The sequence below is a fragment of the Lathyrus oleraceus genome, chromosome 2, assembly GCF_024323335.1.
Source record: "Lathyrus oleraceus cultivar Zhongwan6 chromosome 2, CAAS_Psat_ZW6_1.0, whole genome shotgun sequence".
In the NCBI taxonomy this organism is placed as follows: Eukaryota; Viridiplantae; Streptophyta; class Magnoliopsida; order Fabales; family Fabaceae; genus Lathyrus; species Lathyrus oleraceus.
In genome coordinates, this window is record NC_066580.1 from 39,145,256 (window position 1) to 39,157,766 (window position 12,511).

A 12,511-nucleotide genomic window follows, 5' to 3' on the forward strand; every position below is an offset into this window, starting at 1 on the left:
TTTCCTTTTTTTTGGCGAGAGTGAATGAACGAAAAAAGGAGAAGAGCAAACGATTGAAAAAAAAGAGAATAGCTTGTTTGTTTACTGTTTCGATTTGTGTTTTGAAGGTTTCTGATTTTTTTCTATATTTTTCTGTGCAAATAATAGTAATAATAAAAAATGGGCCCCCCATTTTGGGACCCAGTGCCATATTCATATATATACAACCCGTCACCGCCACATTTGTATAATATTAGCATCACTTTTATTTTAAAATACTGAAAAGTAAAAAAATAAAATCCTTAAAAAAAATAAGAAAAGCCTTAACCAGCTATAAAAGAAACACAAAAATGAATGAGTTTTTGAAGTTGCATTTGTCTGAAATTGAAAATCAGTTATTGAAGCATGGAAGTGAAGAAGAATGAGAATCAAACAAGTTTGATTTTTGTTATCAATGGTGAAAAGTTTGAGCTATCCAGCGTTGAACCATCAACCACTTTGCTTGACTTCTTGCGTACTCAAACTCGATTCAAGAGTGTTAAACTCGGTTGTGGTGAAGGTAATAATATATTGTAGTTTTTCTGATTCTGAATCTTTTATTTATATATTTCAATTAGCTTCATATTTAATCATTTTAATTTTCTCTATCTTTTGACTTGTATTATTTTTTTATTGTTTTTTTCATGTTTCAGCAGATTTGATTCCATATGATTAATTAATACAATACTTTTTATGATTCTGAATGTTGACTAGCTCAAATAAATTAATCACAAACATATATAATACCAGATTTAAATATTGAAACTTGGATTACTCTCATCATGATTCTCATTGTCTTCTGAAACTGATAATGTGTAAGAAGTTAGACCGTAGAATATGTGTATGGAGTCCTTTTTATCATAATTTAATCATGAAAAAGTGTGAGGTCCTATGATATAGACGGCCCGATTCTCTTCTTTCAACTTGCTACTTCATGAATTTCATGCTTGGCCATTGTTGATTGCAGGTGGTTGTGGTGCTTGTGTAGTTTTAATTTCCAAATATGATCCTTTACTCGATAGAGTTGACGATTTTACCGCAAGCTCTTGTCTCACGCTACTTTGTAGTATACATGGATGTTCAATAACAACAAGTGAAGGCATTGGAAATAGCAAACAAGGATTCCATCCTATTCATCAAAGATTTGCTGGATTCCATGCTTCTCAATGTGGCTTCTGTACTCCTGGAATGTGTGTTTCACTCTTCGGCGCTCTTGTTAATGCCGATAAGAAGGGTGCTCCAGAGCCACCGTCCGGATTTTCAAAAATCAGTGTTTCTGATGCGGAAAAGTCTGTCGCAGGTAACCTTTGTCGATGCACTGGTTACCGACCGATTGCTGATGTCTGTAAAAGTTTTGCAGCCGATGTTGATATGGAGGATCTTGGTTTGAACGCTTTCTGGACAAAAGGAGATAACAAGGACGAAAAGATTAGTAAGTTACCTCGATATGATCGCGACCGCGATCACAAGAATATTGAATTTCCGATGTTTCTGAAGAAAGTCAACCATGATTTGTTTATAGCTTCTGAGAAACATTGTTGGCAAAAACCTTCTAGTTTACAGGAACTTCAGAGGTTAATTGAATTAAACCATGGCAATGAAACGAAGATAAAAATTGTTGTTCATAATACTGCTATGGGATATTACAAAGATAGACAGGGTTATGATAAGTATGTCGACATAAGTGGAATTTCTGAACTTTTAAAGATAAAAAAGGATCAATCAGGGATTGAAATTGGAGCAGCAGTGACAATATCTAAAGCCATTGAAGTACTAAGGGAAGAAAACAGAAGGGATTTCATCTCCGATTATGTTATGATACTTCAAAAGATTGCCGATCATATGAACAAAGTTGCTACAGGGTTTGTTCGGAACACAGCAAGTGTTGGAGGCAATTTGGTGATAGCGCAGAAGAATAAGTTTCCTTCGGATATCGCCACTATACTTCTTGCGGTGGATTCAATGGTTTATATGATGACTGGTTCAAAGTTTGAATGGCTTAAATTGGAGGAATTTCTTGAGAGACCACCGTTAGCTTTTGAAAGTGTGCTTTTAAGCATTAAAATTCCATGTTTGGAAACTATTAAAAGTGAATCTTCAGCACCAAGAAGTAGATTCATCTTTGAAACTTACCGAGCTTCTCCTCGACCGCTTGGAAATGCACTTTCCTACTTGAATGCTGCTTTCCTTGTTCAGGTATCTTCATGCAAGGATACTGATGGAACCATGATAGATACTTGTAGGTTGTCTTTTGGTGGTTTTAGGAATAAGCATGCCATCAGAGCTAAACAGGTTGAAGAGTTTTTAGCAGGAAAGTTGTTAAATGTTAGAAACCTGTATGATGCTATTAACTTGCTTACTGCTACTGCCACCACTATTATACCTCAAGATGAAGCCTCGGAAAGTGCTTACATTTCGAGTTTAGCGGTTGGTTTTCTTTTTCAGTTCTTTGACTCACTCAGTGACAGTTCTGCAAGAATAACCAATGATTATTTAAATGGATATACTCATTTTCCATCGGTCAAGGCTTCTGATATTAAAGAGAATCAGAATCAGGCTACTTTATTGTCGTCGGGGAAGCAAGTAATTGTACCAGGCAGTGAGTATAGTCCGATTGGCAAGCCAGTCATGAAATCTGGCGCTGCGTTACAAGCTTCAGGTTTGTTTAGAATCAAGTTTTGAAGACAACAAAGATAAGAAGAATGATATTCTATCTTGTTTTGATGCCTATCAATCCAATTGCTACTTTTCTTAATTAATTGATCTTATATATATATATATGCTCAGAAACATGTATTTATTTATGAATAAATCATATATAGGTGAGGCTGTGTTTGTGGATGATATTCCATCACCACCAAATTGCCTACATGGAGCATATATTTATAGTGAAAAACCATTGGCAAGAATAACAAGTATAAAACTCAGGCAAGAATCGGAACATGATGGAGTGAGAGACATCCTTTCAAGTAAAGACATTCCCAAAGGTGGGGAGAACCTTGGGATAAAGACTGTATTTGGTAAAGAACCTTTATTTGCTGAAGAGATTGCTAGATGTGTTGGTGAACGTCTTGCCTTTGTTGTGAGTTCTTAAATCCCTTATTTTGATCCAAAATGTATGATCTTATGTGTTGATACATGTAGCACATATATTTATTTTCCAAATGGCTTCTTTAGGTTGCAGATACTCAGAAACTTGCAGATATGGCTGCGAATTCAGCTTTGGTTGATTACAATATTGAAAATCTTGAACCACCTATCCTATGTGTTGAAGATGCTGTTGAAAGATCTAGTTTTTTTGAAGTTCCTCCAGGTTTACGTCCAAAAGATCAAATTGGTGATATATCAAAAGGAATGGCGGAAGCAGATCACAAGATTGTTTCTTTGGAGGTATATGTGTAAAAACAAATTGTTTATGGCTCTTGAAAGAATGTTCAAATTTCCTTCTGAATAATGAATGTTGTTGTTTATTGATAAAACATATTTACTCATCATCTATCGACAAAACAAAGATGAAACTTGGATCTCAATACTATTTCTATATGGAGACGCAAACTGCACTCGCTGTACCAGATGAAGACAACTGCATAACTGTATACTTGTCAAGTCAAGGCCCTGAGTTTGCACATTCTACTATAGCAAGATGTCTTGGTATTCCTGAAAATAATGTTAGAGTAATTACAAGAAGACTTGGAGGAGGTTTTGGAGGAAAAGCCATAAAATCTATAGCTGTAAGTTTTTAGCTGCATTTAAACTCATTTTCATTTTCCTCTGTAATGTAAGTTGATCATTCTAAACTATTCTACTATATTATATGCTTTAACCTTTCCCTTGTCATTTGCAGGCTGCTGTATCTTGTGCACTCGCAGCACACAAATTACAGCGACCAGTCAGGATGTATCTAAATCGTAAAACCGATATGATAATGGTTGGAGGAAGGCATCCAATGAAGATAACATACAGTGTCGGCTTTAAGAATAATGGGAAGATTACTGCATTACACCTTGAGATATTGGTCAACGCCGGGATTTATCTAGACGCTAGTCCAATAATGCCGGGCAACATAGCACGCACGCTTAAAAAATATGACTGGGGTGCTCTCTCTTTTGATATTAAGTTATGTAAAACAAATCATCCTAGTAGATCTGCAATGAGGGCCCCAGGGGATTTACAAGGATCATTCATCGCAGAAGGTATAATAGAAAAAGTTGCAGCCACACTTTCAATGGAAGTAGATTCTGTCAGAAGCATTAATCTTCACACCTACACAAGTCTTAAGGAATTCTATGAGGACTCTTATGGCGAACCTCTTGAATATACCATGCGTTTTATTTGGAAAAAGTTAGATGTTTCTGCAAATTATGAACTTAGAGTTAACAAAGTGAAAGAGTTTAATAGTATTAGCACGTGGAAGAAAAGGGGAATATCTCGAGTACCGGTTTTGCAAGAGATGCATGTAAAACCAAATCGGGGAAAAGTTAGCATTTTATCAGACGGTTCTGTTGTTGTTGAAGTTGGAGGAATTGAAATGGGTCAGGGTTTATGGACAAAGGTGAAACAAATGACTGCGTTTGCGCTTGGTACGATTCAATGTGATGGAAGTGGAAGTCTCTTGGATAAAGTACGGGTTATACAAGCTGATACATTGGGCATGATTCAAGGGGGGTTAACTGTTGGTAGCACAACATCAGAGGCAAGTTGTGAAGCTATTAGGCTTAGCTGCACTATCTTAGTTGAAAGACTAAAACCAATCAAGAAGAAGCTCCAAGAGAAAATGAGTTCTATCAAGTGGGAGGATCTTATTCTTCAGGTACTACTAGTGTAAAATAAAGGAGCTTCCATTTCAATTTTTAATTACGTGTTTCTAACATTTCATTAATTTACAGGCATACAAGCAAGCTGTGAATTTATCAGCATCTTCATATTATGTACCTAGTAATAATTCCGTTAATTACCTCAATTATGGGGCTGCAGTTAGTGAGGTGAGTTTGTTTCTTTTGTATATAAAAAATTAAATGGATTTTTCTTAAATTCGTTTTAACTTCTCTTCAATGATATTGTTAAAGTAGTTATGTGATATTGTCACAGAAGCCATATTACTGTAGCAAATGAAAATTGTTTTTCAGGTGGAAATAGATCTCCTGACAGGAGAGACCAGATTCTTGCAAACAGATATTATCTATGATTGTGGACAAAGTCTCAACCCTGCTGTGGATTTAGGACAGGTAATACACACATACATACTGTAAGGTCCTATATGTATTTGATATCATAATCATAGAAATAAAAGAAATTCTGAAAAACTCCTTATAAAATGACACAATTGCATCTTGCAGATTGAAGGGTCTTTCATACAAGGACTGGGATTTTTCATGCTTGAAGAATATGAAACAAATCTTGATGGTTTAGTGTTGGAAGATGGCACATGGAACTACAAAATACCGACAATAGATACAATTCCTCAACAGTTTAATGTTGAAATCCTCAACAGTGGGCATCACCAACATAGAGTTCTCTCTTCAAAGGGTATGACTTAGGACTTGTCCAATATTTAAGCATTAAAATTTAAGTGTAATTAATATGTTACTTTAAAAGTCTCGAATAAAAAATAAGTGATAATTGATATTTGTTGGTGCAGCTTCTGGTGAGCCACCCTTGCTTCTAGCAGCTTCTGTACATTGTGCCACAAGATCAGCTGTCAAAGAAGCAAGGAAACAGCTTCATTCATGGAGCAACTTAGATGAATCAGATTCAACATTTCAATTGGGGGTCCCTGCAACCATGCCTGTAGTAAAGGAACTCAGTGGACTAGACATTGTACAAAGGTACTTGAAATGGAAAATGGACCACAAGTAAAACAAATCAATCGCACATCTTTATCTTGTAAATGGAAGCTAGACCCAAATGCATTATTTGTAACAATAATCAAGTTAGCATTAGATGAATTTCACTCAAACTCGCATAATGTAAAAGGTGAATAAATATGAGAGGAAAGATTTTGTACTGTTTTATTGGAAATACTGGTAATGGAGAAATTCAACTTCCAATGTGTATGTTGGAATGTATAGTAAGATTAGATTATTATTATGTTATTATATAATATCTATTTATTAATAAGGGTGGTTTAGTCTTTTTCGTTTATCTAATATTTATTTCATATTTATATTTCATTTTATAGATTTTTGTCATTCTATCGTTAATTATAGAATTTTTTCTCTTTTGTTACATGGTATCAGATCGTTTGGTTGATTCAATGGGATATTTGCAACAACAAAAGTTCTCCTGCGACTTTGTAGTTAGGGTTTATTTCCTTAGTGATTAATCTCGTCAATTTTATGTTTATGATTTTGTTTCTTTCCATCATTTTCTTTTAATAAAAGTTCTTTTGGATTCTGCTTTGAATTTGTTTGAATTTTAAATTCTTAGAAAAATAGTATTAATTGCTAGTGAAAAAGATGTTTTTCTTCGATCTATTAGTGTTTAATTCAATCGATAAAATTATGATTATTGAAGTTATATAATGAACTTTCTTTTAAACGATAAAAGGATATTGAGTTATGTTGATGGATCTTATGTTGAGTTCGCAAACAAAAAAAATTAAACATCATATGCAAAAGAGTTGAAAACAAGGAATATTAGCATTTCGAAGATCCTATCTTGAATTAATAATTCAGTTTTTCAATTAATAGATGTGCAAATAGAAAAATATGATAATATTAAGGAAGTTTGTGATCATTTGAAACGTTTGTATAATCAATTTACTTTGTAAAATGGTATTAGTTGAAGAGTGACATTATGGCTTTTCACTACTACAAAAAATTATTAGAAGTAATTCATATTTATTAGCTGTATTATTTTCTTAGCCCCTAAGTTTGTTAGAGGGTATTTTAGTATTTTATCCTATTCTAGTAACCCTAGTTTTAGCTTATAAATAGGGTGACAATCATTGTAACCTTTATCATGTTTTGTAGTCGTCATTCTCTTAATAGAATATTTCCATTCATTCTACCTTTGCACCAACAATTGGTATCTAGAGCTCCGGTTCAGATTCATTGGGAAACACGGGAAACACGAGTGAACGTGAGGTCTTGTGTGTTTGATTTTGATTCTTAGATTCGTGTTGAATCTTGAACAAAATCTGATCAGAATTTTAATTCTGTGGGTTGGGAAACACTGTGTGAGAAATCTGAGTGTACTGTGCAAGGTAGAAAGATGAACGGAAACGGCAACATGAACACCAAACTTCCAGTATTTGACGGTAAAAATTGGAATCGTTGGATGATCCAAATGCGTGTACTGTTCGGTGCTCAAGATGTTCTAGATCTTGTCACTGATGGTTATGTTCTGGTAGCAGCAGATGCGACGGATGAACAGAAAAACGCGCAGAAGGAAGTAAGGAAGAAGGATCAGAAAGCATTGTTCTTCATTCATCAATGTGTTGATGTAAATGTGTTTGAGAAGATTGCAGATTCAACGACAACAAAGGTTGCGTGGGACACACTGGTTAGATGTTATGGTGGTGACGCATCAGTGAAGAAGGTGAAGCTTCAGTCCTTGAGAAAGCAATATGAGAATCTCAACATGAAGAATAATGAGAAAGTTTCTGAATACATCTCCAGAGTGATTCTGATCACTAATGAGATGAAAGCGTGTGGAGAAACTCTTTCTGAAGAAACAATCATGGAGAAGGTATTGAGATCCCTTACCTCTCAATTTGATTACATTGTGGTAGCAATAGAACATTCCAAAGATCTGAGCACCATGAGAATTGAAGAGCTGCAGAGCAGTCTAGAAGCGCAAGAGTTGCGTTTGACTGAAAGAACTTCTGAAAGGGAAGTAGAGCAGCAGGCTCTGAAAGCAACTTCTGATAGGAGGTATCATAAGCAGTCAGAAGCCAGGAGAAGATCTGATGGTGGTTAGAAGTCAGAAAGCTCAACCTCTGATAGACAAAAGAATGCTCAGAAGGGAAAAGAGAAGTATGACAAGAAGAAGATCCAATGTTACTGTTGTAAGAAGTTTGGTCACTTTGCTAGAGACTGTTGGTCAAACAAGGAGAGAAAATCAGAAGAAGAAAATATAGCCAGAAGTTCTGATGACGAATCTGTGCTATTGATGGCCTCTGAATCTGATGATATGGATCTGATAGACTGGTGGTATATGGACACTGGCTGTTCAAATCATCTTACTGGAAACAAGAAATGGCTGGTTGACTTTGACTCTGAAAAGAGGACAAAGATCAGATGTGCTGATGACAAATATCTTAATGCAGAAGGTATGGGAAATGTCAGAGTGATTCTGAACAATGGGAAAACAGCATCGATTCAGAACGTGTGGTATGTACCTGGCATCAGAAGCAATCTGATGAGTGTGGGACAATTAATTGAGAAAGGTTTTTCAGTTACCATGAAGGACAATCTTCTGAAGTTGTATGATTGCAATCAGAAGTTGATTATGGAGTCAGAACAGGGAAGGAATAGAACATTCAAGGTGAATGTCAGAATTGCAGACTCAGAATGTCTTAGTGCAACAAGTGCTGAGAAGGAGAGTGAGTTGTGGCACAGAAGATTTGGTCATTTGAATTTCAGAAGCTTAAAACATCTGAATTCAAAGAAGTTGGTACATGGAATTCCTGCAATTAAGAAGCCTGAAAAGTCATGCAAAGTTTGCATGGAAGGAAAACAACCACGATTGCCATTTGCGTCAGAAACTGCTCCAAGAGCAAAACATGCCTTGGGAGTTGTACATTCTGATGTGTGTGGTCCATTTCCAGTAGCATCGATTGGAGGGAATAAATACTTTGTGTTATTTGTTGATGAATTCACAAGAATGACATGGGTATCCCTTATTAAGTTTAAACACGAGGTGTTTGATGAATTCAAGAAGTTCAGAATGAAGGCTGAGAATCAGAGTGGTCAGAAGTTGAAGGTTCTTAGAACTGACGGTGGAGGTGAGTATAACTCCAAAGAGTTCTAGAAGTTCAGTGAGGAGAATGGAATTGAGCATGAGGTTACTGCTCCTTATACCCCTCAACACAATGGTCTTGCTGAAAGGAGAAACCGCACTTTGCTTGATATGGTGAGAAGCATGCTAAAGGAGAAGAAGCTTCCTCAGAAGCTCTGGGGAGAAGCTGTTGCCACTGCAACGTATGTACTCAACCGATGTCCTACGAAGAAGTTGAAGGAAATAGTTCCAATACAGAAGTGGACTGGAGATAAGCAAAGTGTTAGTCATCTGAAGGTGTTTGGTTCTGTTTGCTATAAACATGTTCCAGAAGCCAGAAGACAGAAGCTGGATGATAGAAGCAAAGTGATGATTCTGATAGGGTACCACAGTACAGGTGCATACAAGCTCTATTGTCCAGAAACCAACAAAATTGAATTCAGCAGAGATGTGATTGTGAAGGAATCAGAATTTTGGAATTGGGATAAGTCTCAATCTGATTCTGATGTTAGAACCTCTGAAGAAAGGTCAGAGTTAAGAATTTCTGAAGTTGGAGTAAACTCTGACGTTGATTCTGATTCTGATAGTGATTCTGACTCTGGAGAAGACTCAGAAGATGAAGGTGACTCTGATGACCCAGACTTTGATGGTAATCCAGATTCTGGTGGCAATTCAGACTCTGGAAATATGCCAGCCCCTGAAGATGATCAAAGCTCTGGAGGAAGTCAACCATCTGAAGCTAGAAACTCTGAAGCTCAAGACTCTGAACAAGTTCAGAGACCACAAAGAATCAGAAACATCCCCAGAAGATATGCAGAATTTGACATGCTGCAAGACACTGAAGTAGACTCTGAAGGAGAAGTTATTCAGTGTGCCATGTTAGTAGACTTTGAACCCCTAAGTACAGAAGAGGCTCTTAAGCAGAAGCTCTGGCTGAAGGCCATGAAAGAAGAACTTGATGCTATAGAGAGAAACAAGACTTGGAAGCTGACAGAACTTCCAAAAGACAAGAAAGCCATCAACGTCAGATGGGTTTTCAAGCAGAAGTTAAAGCCAAATGGTTCAATTGGCAAACATAAAGCAAGGTTGGTAGCCAGAGGATTTCTACAGAAACCTGGGCTGGATTACTCTGAAGTGTTTGCACCTGTAGCAAGACATGAAACAATCAGAATGGTGATTGCAATAGCTGCTAACAGGAATTGACCTCTGATGCATTTAGATGTAAAATCTGCATTTCTGAACGGTCCATTAGAAGAAGAAGTTTATGTGTCACAACCTCCTGGATTTGTGAAAAAGAATCAGGAAGGGATGGTGTACAAATTATACAAAGCTCTATATGGATTGAAACAAGTGCCCAGAGCTTGGAATCAGAAGATTGATTCATTTTTCAAGAAGCAAGGCTTTCAGAAATGTGAGATGGAGTACGGTGTCTATGTTCAGCATACTTCTGAAGGAAATATGACTCTGGTATGTTTATATGTTGATGATATACTACTGACTGGAAGTTCTGAACAGGAGATAGCCAAGTTCAAGAAAGTTCTGATGAATGAATTCGAAATGACTGATCTAGGCAAAATGACATACTTTCTAGGGATGGAGTTCAGATATTCTGAGAAAGGTATTATTTTGCATCAGCTCAAGTATGAATTAGAACTTCTGAAGAGATTTAATCTGAAGAATTGTAAAATTGCTGTCACACCTTCTGATACAAATCAGAAACTGGATTCTGACTCTGATGGAAAGGATGTGGACGCTACAACCTTCAAACAGTTGGTTGGTTCTCTGAGGTATTTGTGCAATACCAGACCTGATATTTGCTATTCAGTTGGGATGGTTAGTAGGTTCATGAGTAAACCTAAGTGGTCCCATTACCAAGCTGTTGTCAGGATTCTGAGGTATATCAAGGGAACTCTGAAGTATGGAGTATTATTTCCTTCTGGAAGAAAGGATGAGTCAGAACTTCTGAGTTATTCAGATTCTGATTGGTGTGGAGACAGAGTTGACAGAAGAAGTACGTCTGGGTACTTATTCAAATTTCTGGGAGGTCCCATTTCTTGGTGTTCCAAGAAGCAACCTATTGTGGCGTTGTCAACTTGTGAAGATGAATACATTGCAGGTGCTGTTACTGCATGCCAAGCTGTGTGGATTCTGAATTTATTGCAGGATCTGAAGATTGAAGTAAACAAACCTCTGAAGCTGATGATTGACAACAAGTCTGCAATCAATCTTGCCAGAAACCCAGTGTTGCATGGGAGAAGCAAGCACATTGAGACCAAGTATCATTTTCTGAGACATCAAGTTCAGAGGGGAGTGTTAGAAGTTGTACACTGCAGCACTCAGAAACAGTTGGCAGATGTTCTGACGAAAGCTATCAAGACTGATCAATTTCTCAGATTAAGGGATGGAATTGGTGTTACAAGTTTTGATGGAATATGAATTAAGGGATGCTATTAGAAGTAATTCATATTTATTAGCTGTATTATTTTCTTAGCCCCTAAGTTTGTTAGAGGGTATTTTGGTATTTTATCCTATTCTAGTAACCCTAGTTTTAGCTTATAAATAGGGTGACAATCATTGTAACCTTTATCATGTTTTGTAGCCGTCATTCTCTTAATAGAATATTTCCATTCATTCTACCTTTGCACCAACAAAAATATCTTTCACTACTTTGTTTTAGTTCCACCGACGGAAAAGGTGTGAAGGCCGTGGGTTCGATCAGTAATGGTAACTTTTTGGAAGTTTTAAAGGCGAAAACATATTTTTCCTCTGTTTTGTCATTAATCGAAAGGTAAAACACAATTGAATTTATTATATCTAATGTGAATTGCTTATTTCACCAAACTCTAACTGAAAGTATAACTTTTTAAATTTGTTTACAAAATAATTATATGAACAATTATGTTTCATATGAACAACAACTTACACTAATCAATGATTTTTAAGCATCTTATAACTCATTATTCATCTCTCATTCTTTAATGGTTCGAATCCAGTTCAATGTTTCAAATTCTTCATTCAACACTTCCTTCTCTACCAATTAATTTTTCAAAGCATAAAATTTGATGTTTTGCAAAATGAACAAGTATATAAGAAAGTCAATCGAAAACTAGAAGCGTTCAGAGATATTTTAACCATTAAAGCACGTGAGATGAATGATGAGTTACAAAATGTTCGAAAAATATTAATTAGTGTAAGATGTTTTTCAAATACAACATAATTTTTCATACTATTATTTTTAAATCTATTTAATATGTTATATGTTCAAAGAGGGGTTAGTGAAATAAACAATCAACATTAGATATAATAAACTCAATTGTATTTTCTGGCACTCTAATGTCTTTTTGACATGTCTGGTGGAACAAGATGAGAGTTGCACAAATAATCAAAAAAATATATTCACAATGCGTTGTTTTGGATCAAACTCTAGTCTCGACAAGGTTAGCTTCATGGTTCGACAACAGCCGAAGATGTGCATGTCGTAATTGACAATCTATTTTTGCATGCAGTTGTATATGTTACCTTGTTGTTTTAGTTAGCATGTTGAATTGGCCCA

The 12,511-nt window shown here is 36.0% G+C and overlaps 1 protein-coding gene across 1 annotated transcript; it reads left to right on the forward strand.

Annotated features, from left to right (window-relative positions):
* The first annotated feature begins 272 nt into the window (after window positions 1–272).
* Window positions 273–6,071, forward strand: LOC127117957 (abscisic-aldehyde oxidase). Its single transcript, XM_051048083.1, has 10 exons — window positions 273–538; window positions 986–2,677; window positions 2,841–3,100; window positions 3,196–3,408; window positions 3,531–3,749; window positions 3,863–4,828; window positions 4,905–5,000; window positions 5,145–5,243; window positions 5,355–5,544; window positions 5,657–6,071. Exons 1-10 carry the CDS (start codon window positions 385–387, stop codon window positions 5,872–5,874), a joined length of 4,107 nt encoding a protein of 1,368 aa, XP_050904040.1. The 5' UTR covers window positions 273–384; the 3' UTR covers window positions 5,875–6,071.
* Window positions 6,072–12,511: the final 6,440 nt, after the last annotated feature.